Source organism: Periplaneta americana, chromosome 17 (genome assembly GCF_040183065.1).
Source record: "Periplaneta americana isolate PAMFEO1 chromosome 17, P.americana_PAMFEO1_priV1, whole genome shotgun sequence".
NCBI lineage: Eukaryota > Metazoa > Arthropoda > Insecta > Blattodea > Blattidae > Periplaneta > Periplaneta americana.
The window spans coordinates 50,101,693-50,123,045 of NC_091133.1; the positions used below are offsets into that span (position 1 = coordinate 50,101,693).

At 33.8% G+C, this 21,353-nt stretch overlaps 1 protein-coding gene across 1 annotated transcript in view; it reads right to left on the reverse strand.

Moving 5' to 3' along the window:
- Window positions 1-21,353, reverse strand: part of LOC138693077 (leucine-rich PPR motif-containing protein, mitochondrial-like) — a 55,940-nt gene that overhangs the window by 26,458 nt on the left and 8,129 nt on the right. The window contains exons 3-7 of the mRNA XM_069816662.1: window positions 20,639-20,761; window positions 13,724-13,985; window positions 8,282-8,513; window positions 4,428-4,616; window positions 3,799-4,012 (exon numbers count right to left, since the gene is read on the reverse strand). Of these exons, the coding sequence (XP_069672763.1) occupies window positions 3,799-4,012; window positions 4,428-4,616; window positions 8,282-8,513; window positions 13,724-13,985; window positions 20,639-20,761 (1,020 nt within the window). The remainder of the gene's footprint in view (window positions 1-3,798; window positions 4,013-4,427; window positions 4,617-8,281; window positions 8,514-13,723; window positions 13,986-20,638; window positions 20,762-21,353) is intronic.

The following is a 21,353-nucleotide window of genomic DNA, read 5'->3' on the forward strand; positions in this document are numbered from 1 at the left end:
GCTCAGACTTTATTATAATTATCTGCACAGTACACCACCAGAATCTTTTCTAAATTCTCCACAGTTAACCTTTGCCTTTTGTCACTGAGAATCATTTTGAAAGCAGAAAAACTTCTTTCAACCGAAACTGATGTGAGAGGCCCAAATTTTAAATTAGGTACAATAGAAACATCAATACTTACTGGAACATTTACATTTTCCCCCGATATCACTCTTGATACTTTTTCCAACAATGAAAATCCTACATTCTTATTTAATACGTTGTCCCACTTATTTTTAACTTTTTTCCCAGTTTCGCCCAAAGCAGAATGTATGTTCACTTGAGCTTCCTTTACTATTGCTATTTGGCTACAAAGAGATTGTTTTTCAAGTTCTAATTGTTCAATGCTTGCAGGTATTAAAGAAAAGTTTGATGTTATGTAGGCAATATCGTTTTTCACTCGTGAGTCATTCAGACAATCTTTCACTGCTTTCACACACGCTGCACTATCAGTTTCAGGTAATTTATCAATAACTGTGACCACTTCTTTAAAATACTTAGAATAATACACCACTGACTGAATCCAGGTTCCCCATCGTGTAACAACCGGCTGAGATGGGAGTGGGATATCTGGAAAGTTCTCTCTGAATATTGAAATCCTGGATGGGGCTTTACAAAAACATTTTTTTATGTTAGAAATAAACGAATTGACAAGAGGAAATTCATTCCGGATTGTTTCAGAAACCCTGTGAAGGCCATGTGCTAGACAGGTTACATGCGTGAGGTTAGGATAAAATGTTTTAAGAAGTGGAGCTGCAGCAACCATGTATGAGACAGCATCAGTACAAAACAACACAACTTTAGAATCGTCTATATTACCAGAGTATAAAGACTGTAGGCCTTTATTTACAAAATAAGCAATGGCTTGGCTATTCACTTTCGAAAGTTCCTTAACACATACGAGGTGTGGAATCGAAGGTCCATCAGGACTAAGTTTTCCTACTACCATATTTGCTATATACCTATTCATAGGATCTGAGGTTTCATCCACAGAGACCCATATGTAAGAATCACCTATATCCTCCCGAATGGAAGCTAAAGTTTCATTGTATATTCTGTCTAAGTAATTTTTTCTTAGGGTCGACTCAGATGGGATATTTTGTTTGCAGTATTTTTGTAAAAACTGTCTTAAAACCGGATTTTCAATTGCATTCCAGGGAATGTTAGCAGCAACAAACGCTCTGGTTAAATCAGCATAGAAATTGCTGCTGAGATTGGATGAAGTAGGCTGTGTTAGTAAAGTTTGTTGCAGTTGATTTTTCTGCTGAGCTTTAGCCTTATGAGCCGCTCCTTGCACATGCTGCTTTAGGTGGCACTTCTTTTCTTGAGAAATCTAAAAATGTAAAGTAAACTGAATTAAAATAAAATCCTAATTGTTGTATTGCCGTATTTCTATCACAAAGTTAGTGGGTTCGAACAATCAAAATTTTAATGACCTGCAAATACTTTAACTATCGGAATTTAAAAGGTTAAAGTGTAGTGGTCTTAAAAAGAATTATACCTCAGGATAGCTCAGTCAATGTATAAATATTATAGGCCTGCTCATTAAAATTAATAGAATTTATATATTTCAACTATTGTTACATACCTGTTTGCTACAAATCTTGCAGAATATTATTTTTCCATCATAAGTGAATTCTGAATATTCCGTTAGTCATTGCCGGATCAATGTAGATTTTGCACTTATATTTTTCGGCATTATCGCGTTAAACTTCACAGGAAAACGTCCTACAGCTCAAAACTTCTCAACACAAATAAGTTGAGGGAAAGAGCAACTGTTAACGAGCATTCAAATGAACCGTTGTTATTGAGATTCAATTGGACAAAAATACAAAGTTCCACTTATTGTTGCATTTCCTGGTAGTGTTAACACTAGGAGGGCCATTCTTTTAAATATTTTTACCCTACTAATTCGCAGTTTTACTACTTTTCATAAATATTTCAAAAACACTCTTTCTCCAAAAATTGTGATTTTATGACACTCTGAAGGACAGTACAGCTAATCGGTTTCAGACCGAAAGCAGTCATTTTTATAGTATAGTATATCTCTGAATCGGTAGCAGCACATGTTGTGATTGTTGCCTGCTTCAAAACTAAGGTTGGTTCTTTGTCGGCATTTATGCCTCCAAACATGTTAAATTCGGTGAAATCTATTGCGAGTGTCGTGAGATTCAAAACATTTTGTTTCCTTTATCAATGGTTTCATGGCCGGTGTGAAGCAAACTTTCCACTTTTTAAATGCCTTAAATTTCGCAGTGAATGCATGTATAAATTATAAAAAGTAAGAGTAAAATGCGAAACTTTACAGTGAGTTAGGCATTTTTAGGCGAATATTAACAAATTAGGCTCTAATAATCGTTTTAGGGCATTTTAGGGCACTATAAAACTCTTTGAATACCTTTCAATTTCCATGAAACACAAATATTAATAATTATTTTTACTTTTCTCCTAAAGAAACAAAATAGGCATTTGCCCTAGAATCCGATGTCTGGTAATGAGTGAACTGACCATATACGTTACACTTCTTTTAATAGTACATTATGCAACGAGCCTATAATGGTAGTAATTAAGAAGCGAGTATGGATGTTTATGAAATGAGCGCGCGCTCGTTTCATAATTTTCATAAGAGCTTCTTAATTACCATTATAGGCGAGTTTCATACGACTTTTTATGCTCGACCATATTTCTAACTTGAAATTATTCACTTTATTTGTATCTAACTGACCTTGAGCAATACCTCGTAAATTGTGAGATGTGCGCAGACGCGAAAGTATCGATTTTTTCCGAGGAACAGATGTCCACATTGACCTTGATAGCCTATAAGAACCTACAGAGTAAACTACATATTAACTTTGATATAACATTGAAATTAAATTAGACATTGAAAAACGAGATGACAAATTGAATTTATTTGAATATTATTTACAATTAACGCTAATTATTATAGTAACAGAACATAACCTTCTGCGACAGTATTGGATTTCCAGCCTCCGTGACTTTTCACTAATTCTCTTTCGATTGCATATCCGAGAATAATCGATACTTGCGATTTTATAACGGTACAAAGCTGATTTGTCATTGGCTGAACACCTGTACTTTAATGAGTAGGTGTACTTTAATGACATGCATTAAAGGACTGCTACCAGGTGTATAATTACTACATTTCGGCATGGTCGAACATAAAGATAGTTAATGAGCTCTATCTGCACTTTACTATGAATGTGTATGTGTAAGTGAAGTGATGAAACAGGGCGATGTTTCTGTGACAGTTTTGAAATGTTTATCTCCGTTATCACATTCCTTTCTTGTTCTTCCCCTTGTACCTACCTCACAAGGCTCATGGGTCCAGCATATGACAATAATTACAAATTTACACTATGCACAGTCATTCCTAGTTTGTTGCATCCATATAGTTACAGATGCCAATGATTTTATTCCACAGTTATTCTTTACTCCTTTTTTATTCTCTCATTCGCAAGAAGGTTCATTTTGCAATATGACAAGTCCATTCACTTCGCCTTGTAGTACTGATAATGAAGGTGAAATGACAATTGGAAAATCAGAACACTCCATGAAAACCTGGTAGCATTAACTTTATGTTCAGAAGAAATCTTACTAAGATCGAGATTTTAACTACATCCATATAAACAAGAAAAAAGTTGATTATATGGCAACAATACGTCAGAAATGCGAGTATAAACTAAACAAATGTAAGGATGCAAATTTTAGCAGGTAGCAAATATTCAAATACTTCTAACCTTTTTCTCCATTCTTTCTGCTTGCTGTCATAAACAATGGCCAGAAATAATGTGGTCTCAGTAAAATATTTCGATGTTTCATAGCTTCAAATAATGATAGTGCAATGTGTGTCTTTCCTTGGTTCAGTGCCACACCTGCAGCTTTCTCTAAGGCCAATTGATTTCTTCCATCTGACACCAGTTTATCTGTTAGTAATACTATTCTTGATGCAGACTGAAACAAAAATAACTTTCCAATGAAAATGTCTACTCATTTTTACATTATTGCTTAAACATCACGAATTTAAAATAGTGTTGTTCAATAAGTACAACTTTCACAACATCCAGGACAATTTTGTATGTTTTGGTTTATGGATCAGAAAAATAGAAATTAGGCAAACGACGAATTCGAATATTCATAACTACTGAAAACAAACTTTAAAAATAAATTGCAGGATCAATACTTCAACATAACAAAGGAAAATTTTCAGTACTAAAGACAACAAAACAATATACAATAAACCACACATGCTTTGATTGCATTTTGATGAACATAGCACACATGCGCGCGCGCACACACACACACATACACACAGATAGATATATAAATAACTCAAACACATTAAAATCTGTGTATGTACAATACTTACACTATTTGCCCTAATCATCTCTTGAATGAGGAAGACTCCAAAAGATGGTGAAAATTCAAATGTCGGTGCTGGAAGGACATCAAGCAATGTGCATGCAGCATCTTCATATCCTAAGTGCAGTAGATGAATAATCATGTTACGCACTGCAGTGCTGTTTTCTGGATCAAGTTCAGGCAGCCACTTCAGAACCTGCAGTTACAGATGAATGATACAGTAGAGCCTGTGATAAAAATTACTGAAAATTCCATTAAGAGGACTCGTCACTTAACAGAGGTTATTATTGTAGATCGTTTTATTCATTATTATTTTTTGTGCAGAAAATTATATTCGGAAATTCCAGTCCTTCAAGCTATTAAGGCCATGACTGCTTAGATGAACACTGAATATCTTCAAAGAATGGGAACAGCCTAAGTAACAGACTGCTCCTTGTGTGGATAGGATATAGCTTCAAACAAGGAACACTTGTTACATTGCAGATGACTGGACCCAGGGAAAAAGGACAGAAAAGATCTAGCGGAACTCTACTGGGAAGCATGAGAACGAATGGTGTGAAACCAAGCTCCAGCAATTTGAAAACATCAATGCAAATACACATACTCTCCTCGTTTTCAGAGATTTTAATGGACTGTGGCAATCTTAAAGAAGAAAAGTTCCATTATATGTGAATGAACATGTAACTGTTTACAGTTTCAGTACTCTTATGAGATTTAGGATAACGTACGACAACACGTCAATATTTGTAATGTAGTAAGCGGAAACATTAGGTCTCCTTCTGTTAAACTTAGCTTTAATTTCCATACACATTTTTACTCATGTTTCCTGCACGAGTAATAACCTGGATACTGGGATGCTTATCTGAGCGATGTTTATAATAATCAACAGTGATAGTCAAGAAGGTCACATTCTTGCCCCTCATCTTCTCCTGAGTAACAGACAGTAGTGATATACTTGAACCCATGTTCTGATCATGTCTTGTTACTATCCTTTCATTCATACTCTGCTAGTAGTGAAATGACTATCACAGCTAGTCAAGTGGTGCAAAGTAAAAAAACGTGTATTTCATGAAGAATGGAAAGAGCAATTCTTTTGTTGTTTCGAAAGGGAAAATTTGCGGTGTCTGATTTGTTCCAGTGTCTTACTGGGAATATTAAAGTTTATTATACAGAGACGTTATTCTACATACAATGCTGAGAATAAGAAAATCCAAGGTAAAAATATTAACTCTTCAATTACTTTTAATATTCAAAACATCTACAGACTCGAAAACAAAATCTGGGCCACCTGAACTTTGTTTCTGGGTCTGTAGAAAATTCAAAATTGTAATTTCTAGTAATACAGCTTTTATGTCGAAAGATTATGATGATTATTATTATTGTTATTTATTAATTAATTAAACACTTCCTATATTATGTTCTTGTGTTTTAGGAACAGAACATCAGAACAAACTGGAACACTGAAAATATAGTCAGAAATCACATTTAGAACAACCTACAGCAAGAAAAAGACTCACAGAGCCAGCTATATGCAGTAGTTTCTTTGGGGGATGGGGGGGGGGGGAATTTCATCATTTTCCTAGTTTACATATTATCATTCCAAGTGAAAATACTGTAACTAATACTTACATCAAAGTCCTTGAAAACTTAAAAGAGCGTCAGAGACTATTTAGAGTGTACAACAGGCTGTAGATCCATATTACACTTGTAATGAATGATGGAGAAATGTTGGGATTTCGCAGGGGAACTGGAGTACCCAGAGATGTATGGATCATGGGCTTGCCAAACACAAGTTAAAAATTCAGGTTAGAACATGACTTTAACCTGAGACCCTTTAGAATATCAAATGGAAGTGATTTAAAAAATGACGCTATCCTAAAATTCAGATACAAAAATTAGCAGAGATTCATAAAAATATCTGTAGCTCTTAAATATCCTATACTTGTTTGTTGTCGCAATATAACAGCAATGTTGGGATCTATAATCTTTTCGCTGTAAGAAAAATCCTAATGTAAACAATAGCACGTGACTGAAGTGAGGCTTCATTGGCCACTATTTGGAGCCATAGATTCTCAGTACGTGTTCCCGCCTACTGTTGTACATTCTGTTTCATGTTAAACATTTCCCGTTACTCACCCAGTAGGCCTAACCTCACTACTATGCATTCGTTTGCTTAGGAAACATTTACTTTATAATTACTGCAATTAAATTATCACATAACTTATTATATACCTTTAAGACTATTTGTTTTTCCGCTTTTGAGAGGGTTTCCACTCTTATGATTAATAACCACACACACCGAGTATGCAGAAGCCATACTATGACAACTACGAGCTCAAGTGACGCCATCTTGTTACAAGAACAGACTACCGCGGTGTTACTTTTGGTATTTATCCGCGTTCATTGCACATAATAATATATAAAAATAGTTTTTCTTTTACATAGTATTTTACATATGAGTGAAGTTATATATTTCATCGTATTTAACAACTAGAATTCAATTTTTTATTTTCAAATAATACAAGATTATGGTTTCCAAATACGAACTATATTTTCCTGCGTCGTGTGAGTGTTTCGTCTAGGAGCCAATCACGGGTATGACAGCAACGTGCTTATGTTTACATTAGGATTTTTCTTACAGCGAAAACAGTATACTTGAAACTGTGAACAACTTTTGTAAAACTGAATCACGTAAGAAGAAATAACAGAGTCCAGTAAAGTTCTATCCCACTTTTAAATGGATTTGTGTGTGAGAGGATCTACATTCTATTCCCTCCATGCACACTGCTGAACATGTGTACAGTAGGCTACAATTATTTAGTCCTGACAGTCGCCAATGATGTGCGCCTGAGTCAGGCGCACATTAAGTTATGCCAAGGGATGTTCAGGTTAGTCTGTCGCCTGCAGTCAGAGCAATCGGATGTCACACATGCAGTATAGTGTTGTGTTTTCAGTACAGTTAAGCTGTACTGCATTTCTTTACCGACTGCTCGCCTTTATCTCTACTCCGGAATTCTCCCCACAACTCCTATTACTTCCCCTCTTTTGCATCGCTGAGCTGTCATGACTAAATAATCGGTCTGTAACTAATTGTAAATTCTGCAAATCAGAGCAAATATTGCTCTTTATGATGTGGTGTCCTCATCTCGAATGACAAGAAAACAACTCATCCATAATGTCTTCATTTCGTTTCTGCACTTGCATGGCAGGTGACGCAACAATGATCTTGCAAATCTGACAAAACAAATCTCAGAAAGATTTTCTATCGATTGTGCTTTACGTGACAAAATTATAATGTACAATTCTTGCGTTAACACACTGTTATTTATATATACCTTTAACCCAGTCTACCTCCACATTTGTTATTTCTACATACTTGCTAAAATGTATAAATTTCATATTCAAATCACACATATTAGGCAAATTGAACAGTGTTCATAGATTAGATAAGAAACATAAAAATTATTATATATAATTTTTACATTTCTTGTCTAAATTTCAATCGAAGTTCAAAGTTACACAATGTTATTGAATATAAAATATTTAAATATCAAGTGATATAAAAACTCTGTTGGTAAAAATAACGTTGCTTCATGTTAAAATATACATCGACACCAAGGTTTTATAATTTACATTTTGTTGGAAATGTATATTAAAAAGGATCAAACTAATACACACTGTTATAAGAAAAGTTGTTTGGATTAATGACAAATTAATGACAAATCTTACAATCATGGGTATCTCTAGTATTTCACTGCAATCAACATGTTGAATTTGTAAAAATAATATTCATAAGTTGAATGCACTTATAAATTTCTACTAACAGCATTTCTTCTTAAGATATTACACTAACAAACTTACGTCTTTCATAGCACTCTGGTGACCAGCTGTTACTAAACTTTTAACAATTTTCATTATTTGCTCTTCATTCAATACAATAGACTTGAAGTGAGCTTCTTTGTACGTCTTATATAAATTTTCAAAGTCTCCGATCTCAGCAAAGCTCTGAAGTAAAGCTGTGTATGTTACAGATGTAGGTGTTACTTTAGCTGCTTGCATCAGATCCAATATTCCATGAGAGCTGGATATATCTCTGAAATGGAACAATAGAACAGTAGTTTTTAATTAATGATAGTAGAACAATATAACTATGACCAAATTAAATATAAAATATATGTTACATATCTCATACTGGAATAAGAGAAAATGACATTTCTTTCGAATATGATGCCTTAGTTTACAATTTCACATTATTTCATTAATCACAAGTATGTATCCTAGAACAGAATACAGAGATAAGATAGACTTTTAAAAATATTACTTAGATCTAACAAGATAAAAAATTCAGACAATATTTCAGTTATTGATGTGATTTATTTTGTAAATTTAAAACAATTCTCATTAAAGTAAGGGACAGAAAACATTTCGGATATTTAACTATCTTTCACCAATCCATAATTTGTATGCATGGCATGATCTGGAATGAAAGAGAGATTAATTATTAATTCACCTATAATTATACCCAAATTATCCCATGTTTGTAAAGTGTAATTTACTAACAAACTATTAATGACATATTACTACATTTATTAAAAATATGTTCTAAATATGTGTAATGTACACAAGCATGAATTTGGTTACTGTATCACAGCTAGTTTCCCAACAATATTGCTTTGAATGTGATGTATCATTTCATACACTGGTAAATAAAATAGTTTTTTTACCAGGCAGTAACAGTGTGGTCAACACAAAGTTTTAACACTTACTGATAGGCAATTGTGAAATAGATGATATAAATTAAATTAGCATGTGTCTGAAGATTAGGTAAAGTTTTATTCAATAAATTGTAACTTACACTCAAATTACCCTGATCCACCCTATATAGATCAATATTTTACAGGCACATTTTCCTAGCTGTTAAAAAAAAAACTATTTTTTATTTAGATTTACTCTTTTAAATTTCTAACTCATTAAGATAATTACATTTTGTTTTACAGGAGGTAATAGTTATTGGACGAAAGGCCAAGACTCGAAATTGAACTGTAGCGGCATTGGATGGATAGACGGAATAGTCACAATTTACTTACAAATGACTTTTAGAGAACAAGGAGATTCACTGCAGCCCTCACATAAGATCGCCATCAGTCCCTATCATGAGCAAGATTAATCCAGTCCCCACCACCATATCTCACCTCCCTCAAATCCATTTTAATATTATCCTTCCATCTATGTCTCGGCATCCCCAAAGGTCTTTTTTTCTCCGGCCTCCCAAATAACGTTCTATATGCATTTCTGGATTCACCCATACATGCTACATGCCCTGCCCATCTCAAACGACTGGATTTAATGTTCCTAGTTACATCAGGTGAGGAATAAAATGCATGCAGTTCTGTTTCGTGTAACTTTCTCCATTCTCCTGTAACTTCATCCCTCTTAGCTCCAAATATTTTCCTAAGAACCTTATTCTCTGTTTCTCTCCCAGACTCAAAGTCCAAGTTTCACAACCATACAGAACAACCAATAATATAACTGTTTTGTAAATTCTAGCTTTAAGTTTTTTGAGCGCAGGCTGGATGACAAAAGCTTCTTAACCGAATAATAACAGGTATTTCTCATATTTATTCTGTGTTTAATTTCCTCCCAAGTATCATTTATATTTGTTATTGTTACTCCAAAATATTTGAATTTTTCCACTTTTTCAAAGGATAAATTTCAAATTTTTATATTTCCATTTCGTACTATGTTCTGGTCACGAGACATAATCATATACTTTGTCTTTTCGGGATTTACTTCCAAAGCTAACTCTTTACTTATTTCAAGTAAAATTCGCGTATTTTCCCTAATAGTTTGCGGATTTTCTCCTAACATATTCGCATCATCCGCATAAACAAATAGCTGATGTAACGCATTCAATTCCAAACCCTCTCTGTTATCCTGGACTTTCCTAATGGCATATTCTAGAGCAATGTTAAAAAGTAAAGGTGACAGTACATCTCCTTGCTTTAGCCTGCATCAGATAGAAACTAGTCTATACGAACTGTGCTGTACGTTTCACTGAAACACAATTTAACTAATCAAACTAGTTTCTTGGAAATACCATATTCAATATGAATATTATATAAAACTTCTCTCTTAATCGAGTCATATGCCTTTTTTAAATCTAGGATTGAATAATTATTGGAAGTAATTAGATTGGCAACAGGCCATGACTGTTTGGCCAAACACCTGCATAGAATTGGAATATATCAGTCCCGTAACTGGCCATTGTGCAATTCAAACCAATAATGGATTCGGAACACCTCAAAATCTGTGCTTCAGTGACTGACCATGACAATATCTTTGAAAAATATTGGAGTGAAAGAGGTCAAATGACTTTATTGTCAAACGCCTAGCATTAGAAAACAACAACAAACATTGGAAGTATTTAGTAATTGAGCTTAAGTAAATTTGTTATGTATTTTTTCTTCTAATAATATATGAAGAGAAGATCTAACTTATAAAGAAATTATTTAGCATGTACTCTAAGGACCTAACAACATTGTATTAGGTGACATAAATGCATAATAATGTAATATTTATTTCTTGTTTCTTAACTGAAGTTAACCTGTTTTGAGATTACTGTGTGCAATATCATTCAGTTAGCTGATGATAACAAAGCCTGATTTTATTTTATCTTCTAATTAATTTCTTTTCACTGGTATTCAACTTGCGATTCATGCAAAGGAATTGTTATGACCAGGGAAAGGATTTATATGTAAATACATATTTACTTATAAAGCTAATATAATTTATATTTTGCATTATCTTTATGTTTCACAATGTGTAGGGTTGAAAAATCCTACTTTTATTTTCCATATTTTTCCATATTTTAGAGTTTAGTACATATTTTCGTTAATTTCCATATATTTTCCATATTTCATATAAAACAGTCCATATTATATTAGGTTTAACAATAAAACAAAACAAAATTCCATTAACTTTTAAAAATACATTTCAACAATAGAGATTTAAACACATGTTCAGTAATCCCTTTAACATCAGAGTTATTTGAAAATTAGCAGTCCTATCAACAATGGGAAAGTAAGTTACAAAACTGTATTAATTTAATTTAAAATTTTTAACAGACTTCAGTTGTGCAGCTCAACAGTTAAATGCCAGTCAGAGTACACATAGGTTCAGTTTTGTAAATCATACTATAAAGACGGTAAATATGCCAAAAGTACGTCATTCAGTCAATTTAAAATCAAAACTAACAAGTTACATTTCAGAATTTAAAGAAGATGGTTTATCAACTGACAATAAAATATTATTTTGTAATTTGTGTCAGTGTGCAGTATCATCTACACAAAAGTTCCTGGTGCAACAACACATTACAACTAGTAAACATCAGGCCAACAAACAACTAAATTCCAAGCAGAGACAATTGTTTTTAACACAACCAACAACATCGAATGTAAGATCTGAGTTTAACATCGACCTGTGCCGTTCTCTCATCTCTGCTGATATTCCTCTCTACAAACTAAAGAATAAGGTCTTCAGGGAATTCCTTGAAAAATATACTCAACATACAATCCCGGATGAGTCAACACTTAGGAAGACGTATGCTCCATCCATCTACGATGAGACAATACAGAAGATAAGAGATGAAATTAAAGATAGTTCAATTTGGGTTTCCATTGATGAGACTCCCGACAAAGAAGGTAGACTTGTTGGTAATGTAGTTATCGGTTTGTTAAGTGAACAATATTCTGAACGAATTCTTTTACATTGTGATGTTCTAGAAAAGTGCAATAACAAAACTATAGTTAAACTGTTCAACGAAGCTATGGGTATCCTGTGGCCAAAGGGTATTATGTACGATAATGTGTTATTCTTTATTAGCGATGCTGCCCCTTATATGGTCAAAGCTGGACAAGCATTATCTGTTGTATATCCTAAATTGACTCATTTTACTTGTGTGGCGCATGCATTTCATCGTGTGGCAGAAGTGGTCAGAGACAATTTCCCTAAAGTAGATTTGTTGATTTCATCAGTGAAAAAAGTATTTCTCAAAGCTCCCAGTAGAGTTAACGTGTTGAAAGAAATGTACCCTGAAATTCCATTGCCACCAAAGCCAATTTTAACTAGATGGGGTACATGGCTAGAAGCAGTTGAATATTATGCCGAACATATAGACTCTATTAACAATGTTCTCCTTGCATTGGACTCTGAAGATGCAGTCTCAATTGATACTGCAAAAACAGTTACCTGTGACATAAGTGTGAAGAATGACTTAGCTCACATTCAGCATACATTTTCATGCATCATAAAAACGCTCAAAAGTCTCCAAAATAGGCACCTTTCACTATCTGAAAGTTTTGAAATTATAAATAGTACTGTGGAACAACTGAATCGTGGTAGAGGTAAAGTTGCAGATGCAGTAAGAGCTAAGGTGGACACTGTACTTTCAAAAAACCCTGGATATGAAGAACTACAAAAGGTTGTTGCTGTGATGAGTGGTGAATCAACAGTGAAGATTAACTTGGACTTATCCCCAGCAGACATTGTGAAATTGAATTATGTACCAGTTACTTCTTGTGACGTCGAACGCTCTTTTAGTCAGTATAAATCTATCCTCAGAGACAATAGAAGAAGATTCACTTTTCAGCACTTGAAAGAAATGTTTGTAACCTATTGTTATGGTAACAGACAATAAAAATTGTGTTTTGTTGAAACTACATTGGAAGATAAGGTACGTCCATTATATTTTTTGTTTAGTTTGATTAAAATGTACCAATATTTAACGTACATAGTCATTTTTTTATAATTTTAAGTCCATATTTAATTCCATATTTTGGTAAAAATCCATATTTAATTCCATATTTTGGTAAAAATAACTACATATATATTTACATATTTCATATATTTTTAGTCCATATAAATCCGTTCCCTGGTTATGACAAATATTGATACTCCATCTACCCCCAGTTAGACTCAACTATTATAAAAAAAAAAGTTCACTAATTATGTTTTACAGTCTTCAATGCACTGCCTAATTATCTTAAATCTTCGAAGGGTCAAGAGAACAGGTTTAAAACAGAATTAACACAATTTTTGCATACTCATATTGTTTATCCAATTGATGAATTGTTTACGAATTGTTTGTACTTGTAAATTGAATTAATCTGCTTGCTGTGTATTCTATATTTTTGTACAACTAATTACTGACTTGTTCTACATTTCAAAGCTATAATGCTAATGTAAGATCTATGGAATACAATAAATGAAATGGAAATGAAATTATATAATAAAACATTTCCTCACCCTGCTCTTGCATGTCCACGTACCAGTGCAGTGAACACAGGTTCACTAGCAGGAAAAGATTTTGCCTTCATTAAAGACACAATTTCAGTAGCTTGTTCTATGTCACCTACTTCACACACACAAGCTAACATCAGATGATATGTTTCCTCATTTGGTTCAACATCTTTCATATCAGCAAGGAATGACTCAGGTGTGATAACATGTCCATTTTCAACATAGCAACTCAATAAAGCGTTGTAATGTTCCACAGTTAAACGAACGCCTAGAAAATAATAAGAACATAGCATTCAATAGAATTTGTTGGGTATTACTTTTATCAAGTTCAGTAATGTTACCCTTTCCTAATACTAGATGCCCAAAAGACGGATGATGACTGAAACATACTGAGAGACATTGCGGCAGGTATATAATGTGAACACTGCACTTTACTTGACATCATGTTATGGCTCTTTATTCTTTGACAAGGAATTAATAACCAGAGCAAAAGCTCTAAATATACATACAGTATATTACTTACTTAATGTTTAGGTGAGGGGTTTGGACTTTTTCCATTGCTGGTTGTCACAATCAAAAAATTAAGACACAACGTTTCGAAGGGTGGTTCTCCCTTCGTCTTCAGGTGGAAGGAAGGAAAGAAGAGAAAAACCTATTGTTTGGATCATTGCGTACAGTTATTCTGCATGACTGATCGTTGATTCCTGGCTTCGGTGGAGATTATAATTAAGAAAGACCTGAAGTCATTAGCAGTATGTTGGCACTCAAACCAAACGAAATAAAGAAGATGGGTGTGAAGTGGCTAAAAATTGATGAAAGACACACAAAAGGAGGGGGTGGGGAACTGAAAAAATGAACAAGTGTTATGATACCATGATAGAAAATAATAGAAAGATAAAAAGGAAAAAACTAGTAACAAAGGACAAGATAAAAAACTACTACTGCCACCTAGCGGTAGCAGACACTACTACTAATTAATAAGCTGCAACACTAGGTTGCGTTGTCTAATGGTGGTGGAGATGACCCCAGGTGGTCTACGTGGCGTAGGTGACAGCATTCTTCCTCTTGTATTGAATATTTCTGATGTCTTGTTCAACTATGGGTAACCAAATATCCGGAAGAATTAGACTAGGTTGACTAATGGCATTGTCCGAAAAACTCATATGTGCGGCTTCCTTGTATTCCTTTGAGTCAGAGAACGCTCAGTTTGTAGGATTGAAGTATTTCCTTTTCCTTTTTATCTTTCTATTATTTTCTATCGCGGTATCATAACACTTGTTCATTTTTTCAGTTTCCCACCCCCTCCTTTTGTGTGTCTTTCATCAATTTTTTAGCCACTTCATGCCCATCTTCTTTATTCCGTTTGGTTTTAGTGCCAACATACTGCTAATGACTTCGGGTCTTTCTTAATTATAATCTCCACCGAAGCCAGGAATCGACAATCAGTCATACAGAATAGCTGTACGTAACGATCCCAATAATAGCTTTTTTTCTCTTCTCTCCTTCCTTCCACCTGAAGACGAAGGGAGAACCACCCTTCGAAATGTTGTGTCTTAATTTTTTGATTGTGACAACCAGCAATCGAAAAAGTCCAAACCCCTCACCTAAACATTAACAATCTACCATTGCTTTCCAACCCCTCATTTAGATCAGTATTACTTACTGGCTTTTAAGCAACCCAGAGGTTTATTGCCACCTTCACATAAGCCCGCCATTGGTTCCCATCCTGAGCAAGATTAATCTAGTCTCTATCAACATATCCCACCTCCCTCAAATCCATTTTAATATTATCTTCCCATCTACGTCTCGGCCTCCCAACTAACACTCTATATGCATTTCTGGATTCGCCCATACGTGCTACATGCCCTGCCCATCTCAAACATCTGGATTTAATGTTCCTAATTATGTCAGGTGAAGAATACAATGCGTGCAGTTCTGTGTTGTGTAACTTTCTCCATTCTCCTGTAACTTCATCCCTCTTAGCCCCAAATATTTTCCTAAGCATCTTATTCTCAAACACCCTTAACCTAAGTTCCTCTCTCAAAGTGAGAGTCCAAGTTTCACACCATAAAGAACAACCGGTAATATAACTGTTTTATAAATTCTAACTTTCAGATTTTTTGACAACAGACTTGATGATAAAAGCTTCTTAACCGTATAATAACAGGCATTTCCCATGTTTATTCTATGTTTAATTCCCTCCCGAGTATCATTTATATTTGTTACTGTTGCTCTCAGGTGGGTCATTCCATACAAAATTTTAAAATATGTAACATCAAGTTCTGGATTTTTTCAATATTCTAGTAAATGAATGTCATAATAATAAATAATTAAATGGCCTAATATGAACTTCATCTCACCAACACTTGAAAAGTAATGAGGGGTGAAATATTCGGGGAGTTGATATGTAGATTATTGTTAAAAATATTATTAAAATGACATGCTTCATTGTATCAACGTAAAAATTGTGCCAATACAATGATGACTCTATATATTTAAACTTACTTCTGAGTTATTATGGATTTTTACTTCGAGCATGTATTAAAACTTACAGTAAAATAAAGAAATGTTAATATTTTAAAATCGAATATTTTTTTTACCATGTTTTATTTTTTTACAGTGAGATAAACAATTTCTTAATCTATTACAAAAATTTTATGATGGGATCTTTAATATTTTGGGAAATATTAAATAAACCAGAATTGCAAATGTTGCCATTAAGGATCAAAGTCGCGTGCAGTGTATTACATCACGCGCTCATACCAGACATCCACACGTGCACTTAGCGATCGATATGACAAATGCTAGATGTTGCGACATCCACTCAACTGTACGCTAATAGATTTCACGTGAGAGTTTGTTTTTTTTTTTTCCTGTTATAATCTCAGTGCAACTTTTCCCTTCAGTTTAGAGGGTGATTCTGTTCTGTTCTGTCATTTTAACTTTTTCCCTTCAGTTTAGACAGTGATTTTGATCTGTTCTGTCATTGTAAGTTGTAAGTATTCAATATGCCTAAATTAAAGACGAAAAGTTGGCGTCATCTGTGGTGTTGTAACACTTTCGGACTTTAAAAACATTCGTCACAAGTCTGTAAAAGAAAAGTGACAAGTAGCATGTGTAAAAAGGTCCTGCATTTAGTGGTAGGTGATGCTATTTGAGAACGCTTTTTCCATAAGATTTCAAAAATTGAAATAATTAGTGAAGTTACTGGGACTGAAAGTAAGGTCGACAAATCAACAAGCGAAAAAGAATGTTTACAAACAGAGGCGGGAAATTCAACGAGTGAAGAAGCATATGCTCCTGAACGTAAGGAACTATAAATGTACCTATGAGAAATCTATCAGAAATATTGATGTCATTGTTACAGAGAAATTTTGTAGAAATTTAGTACAAGGGATGGACAACAACTGACAGAGCCAATATGATTTTAGTGATAAGTGACTGTATAAATTTCATTAATAACTTCATTGGCTGGCTTAAAAAATTCAAGATACAGTACACAACTTCATTGCAAAGTCCCAAGAAAATTATTTAAAGTAGCTGAAATATGAAATAAAGCCCGGTGAGTTCATTATCATTGGTGATTTTTCAGAGAATTACAGTTTCAATACTCAGGATGCTACACAAGGTCATCACTGGAGTACTTCTCAAGCAACAATACACCCATTCAGAGTATACTGCAGAAATTCAGTTGGTGGTAATTTAGAGAACCTTTGTTTTTCAGTAATTTCGGAATGCTTAGTTCACGATAGTGCGAGAGTTCATGTTTTTTAAAGGAAAATGATAGAGCATCTGAAACAAACACATACCGAAATATCTAAAATATATGATTTCAGTGATGGAGCAGCTAGTGAATACAAGAATGAAAAAACTCCATTAATCTACTCAATCATGAACACGATTTTCAAATACCTGCAGAGTGGCATTTCTTTGGAACTAGTCACGGTAAAGGGCCCAGTGACAGTGTAAGGGGTACAATCAAGCGAATCGCTGCAAAAGCCAGGAACTCTAATTTCAACTCCTAAAGGACTCTATGATTGGTCAAAATGCAATATACAGGGAATTATTGTGTCATTCACATCCATTGAAAAACATGAAGTAGTTACAAAATCTAAATCCTCAAAGATTTGCCGGCCTCAAAGACTGTTCCCGGGACAAGAAGTGTTCACTGTGTGGTTCCAGTTCATGGAAAGTTAACAATAAAACCCTATCCTGATTCATCAGAAGTACCGAATAGTTGGAATCTGACCTGTGACGTGCAACCCGTCGTCAACGCGGAAACGCTTCTCGCAGTGACCAGCAGCAGTGCCGGCGCATGGCGCAGCGGCATAGATTACCCTTTATACAACGAGTTGTTTTAATTTATAACTTCCTTATTTTTTAAGATATCATTATGAAAATTTCACAGCCTAATGAAAATTTTGAGTAAATTGTCGTTAATTTTTTTCATGCCAATTGAAATATTCTATTTTATGTAATGGCGTTTTTTTAAATATATTTTTGAATTTCTTTAAACACAATTTTCAGAGCTACACTGAATTATAGTATCTTAATAACCTGTTTTGTAAGCTATCTAACGATATCTTTAAAAAATTTTTTGTAATTATTCTTATGGTCAGAAAACAAATTTAAAATAGAGCTATGTGCTCAAATAAAAATATTTTAACTGCCCATTACATTTAAACGGTAGCTGTCCCAAACATAATTTTGTACATGATTAATATATACGACATAAAGAGTTGAATGTAACTTACAATTTTTAACAAATTTGGAGATATGAATGTTTTTCGGCATACTGTTTTGCATGGAATTACTCAGGTATTTGAATTTTTCCATCTCTTCAAAGGATAAATCTCCAATTTTTATATTCCCATTTCGTACAATATTCTCATCACGAGACATAATCATATACTCTGTCTTTTCGGGATTTACTTCCAAACCTATTTCTTTACTTGCTTCAAGTAAAATCCCCGTATTTTCCCTAATCATTTGTGGATTTTCTCCTAACATATTCACGTCATCTGCATAGACAAGCAGCTGATGTAACCCGTTCAATTCCAAAGTCTCTCTGTTATCCTGGACTTACTCTAGAGCAAAGTTAAAAAGTAAAGGTGATAGTGCATCTCCTTGATTTAGCCCACAGTGAATTGGAAATGCATCTGACAGAAACTGACCTATATGGACTCTGCTGTACATTTCACTGAGACACATTTTAATTAATCAAACTAGTTTCTTGGGAATACCAAATTCAATAAGAATATCATATAAAACCTCTCTTAACCGAGTCATATGCCTTTTTGAAATCTATGAATAACTGATGCACTGTACCCTTATATTCCCATTTTTTCTCCATTATCTGTAGAATACAAAATATCTGATCAATAGTTGATCTATTACGCTTAAAACCACACTGATGATCGCCAATAATTTCATCTACGTACGGAGTTAATCTTCTCAAAAGAATATTGGACAAAATTTTGTACGACGTCAACAAAAGTGATATTCCTCGAAAATTACTACAGTTAATCTTGTCCCCCTTCTTAAAGATAGGTACGATTATGGATTCCTTCCATTGTTCTGGTACAATTTCCTTTTCCCAAATAGCAAGTACAAGTTTATAAATTTCGTTAGATAATGCGCTTCCACCCTCTTTAATTCTGCTGCAATTTGATCGATACCTGGAAACTTATAATTTTTCAGATTTTCTATCGCAATTTCGACTTCAGAAGTATGGGTTCGGGTATAAATAGCTCAGCAGTTTGTATTTCAATTTCGTCCCGATCATTTCTATAGTGTATATTACTAATTGTATAAGAAAAATGAAACAATATTATCAATGGCATATCAAATATAAATAAAAAATGTGATCACTTGTCTAAATAACACCTGGTCTGACACAGAGCAGCACTAGCTTATCATTACACTTAATGTTGTGAGCAGCACAATTTTATTCAATATAAAAATGTCAGTTATGGGTCATGCCGTGTGAAAACAGCAAATTCAGCGTGCTTCAAAAATAATTGCAAAATATTTTGTCTCATATGACAATGGTTTTTTTAACATAGGTAGGCTGAACTTGTAAGAAATTTATTTATTCCTGCTTGCAATTTAGTCACAATGTATTACTAAAAATAATATAACTCTAGAACTGAAGTAGGTAGATCTAAAAAACCTAACAGCACTTGTATCTCAAATAGGGATCTATCACCTGAACACAAAACAATGATTATTATTGATTTCAATTTCTGCAGTATAAGAATAAAATGAATCAACTATTTACTTTCAAAATATACTCTAAAGTTAGTGTCATTACAGTAGTTGACACAGAGAAAATTACATGAAACTTATAATTGAGATGTGTTAATTAATACTTTTATTGTAAAAGTTAAAAACTCATATTGTTTTCTGGTTTATATTCACTTTAAACACGAATCAAATCATTCAAAACAGTAAACAATATTTTAAAATGAATACATTTTATTACAGTCAAACCATTTTTCTAGTAAGTGATATGCTTGATAGCTATTCAATAATCACCCAATCAACATATTTTGTATGGAAATGTTTTGTCACAATCAGTACTGTGTTTTTGCAAAGACTATACTGACGACTATTTATTGTTTTGGGAGGTTCTATAACTGCAAATAAATCCTCTGTTTTGATCCAACAGATAGGACTATCTTCTTTCTGAGGCCAGTGAAAGAAGTTCGAAGTTCCGGCAAGTTCCATAATCTTTAAAGCATAAACAAATCAGATTAACAGATATTAGATTCTGTAACTGGCTTTAAAACACTTTCCTAGAATTCATTATAAAAAAGATAAACTATATAAATCAACGAACTTTTACCTGTAAAATTAAACACCATCATAAACATACAGCGGAAGTCTATTTCAAGACAAATATAATCAATTCTGACATACCTAGCTCTTGTAGGCTATTCCAAATCTTGTGTGCAAATTCAACTCTAGTATCTGGATGCTCATCAGGTAACAAATCTCCACAGCATTGAAGAAGCAACACACCATGAATGTCTTCTGTTATTCCTGAAACACAAAATATGATATTAAGGCTTCCGTGTTTAACACTATAACCAGTAGTTCATCCTGCAATGCAAATCATATTAAGTATTTCCAATGAAAATGAATGGGGGAGGACTAAAAACGATGTTTCTACAAGGAGAAATGAAAAAATAGTTTCCACCCAATACTATAAACATGTTTTTACATTACAATAAAAGAATTGTATTCCAATGGATACCATCCCATTGTGGAATCCTGGGAAACGAGAATGCGGATGCTTTAGCAAAGAAGGGCAGCACTGCTACTTACAGACCTGTTACTAAATCTACGTATTCCTCTGTGAAAAGATTTATTAAATCTACATACTTAGACTTCAACAAACAAAATTTGATAACACAATCTCAAGGGAAAAAATGGAACTCTCTGCATAATAATCCACAGTTGATTCCCGATTTACCACGCAAATCGTTTGTAGCTGCATTTAGATTGGCAACAGGCCATAACTGTTTGGCCAAGCATCTGCTTAGAATTGGAATATATCAGTCTCCTAACTGTCCATTGTGCAACTCAAATCAAGAAATGGATTCAGAACATCTCAAAATCTGTGTGTCAGTGG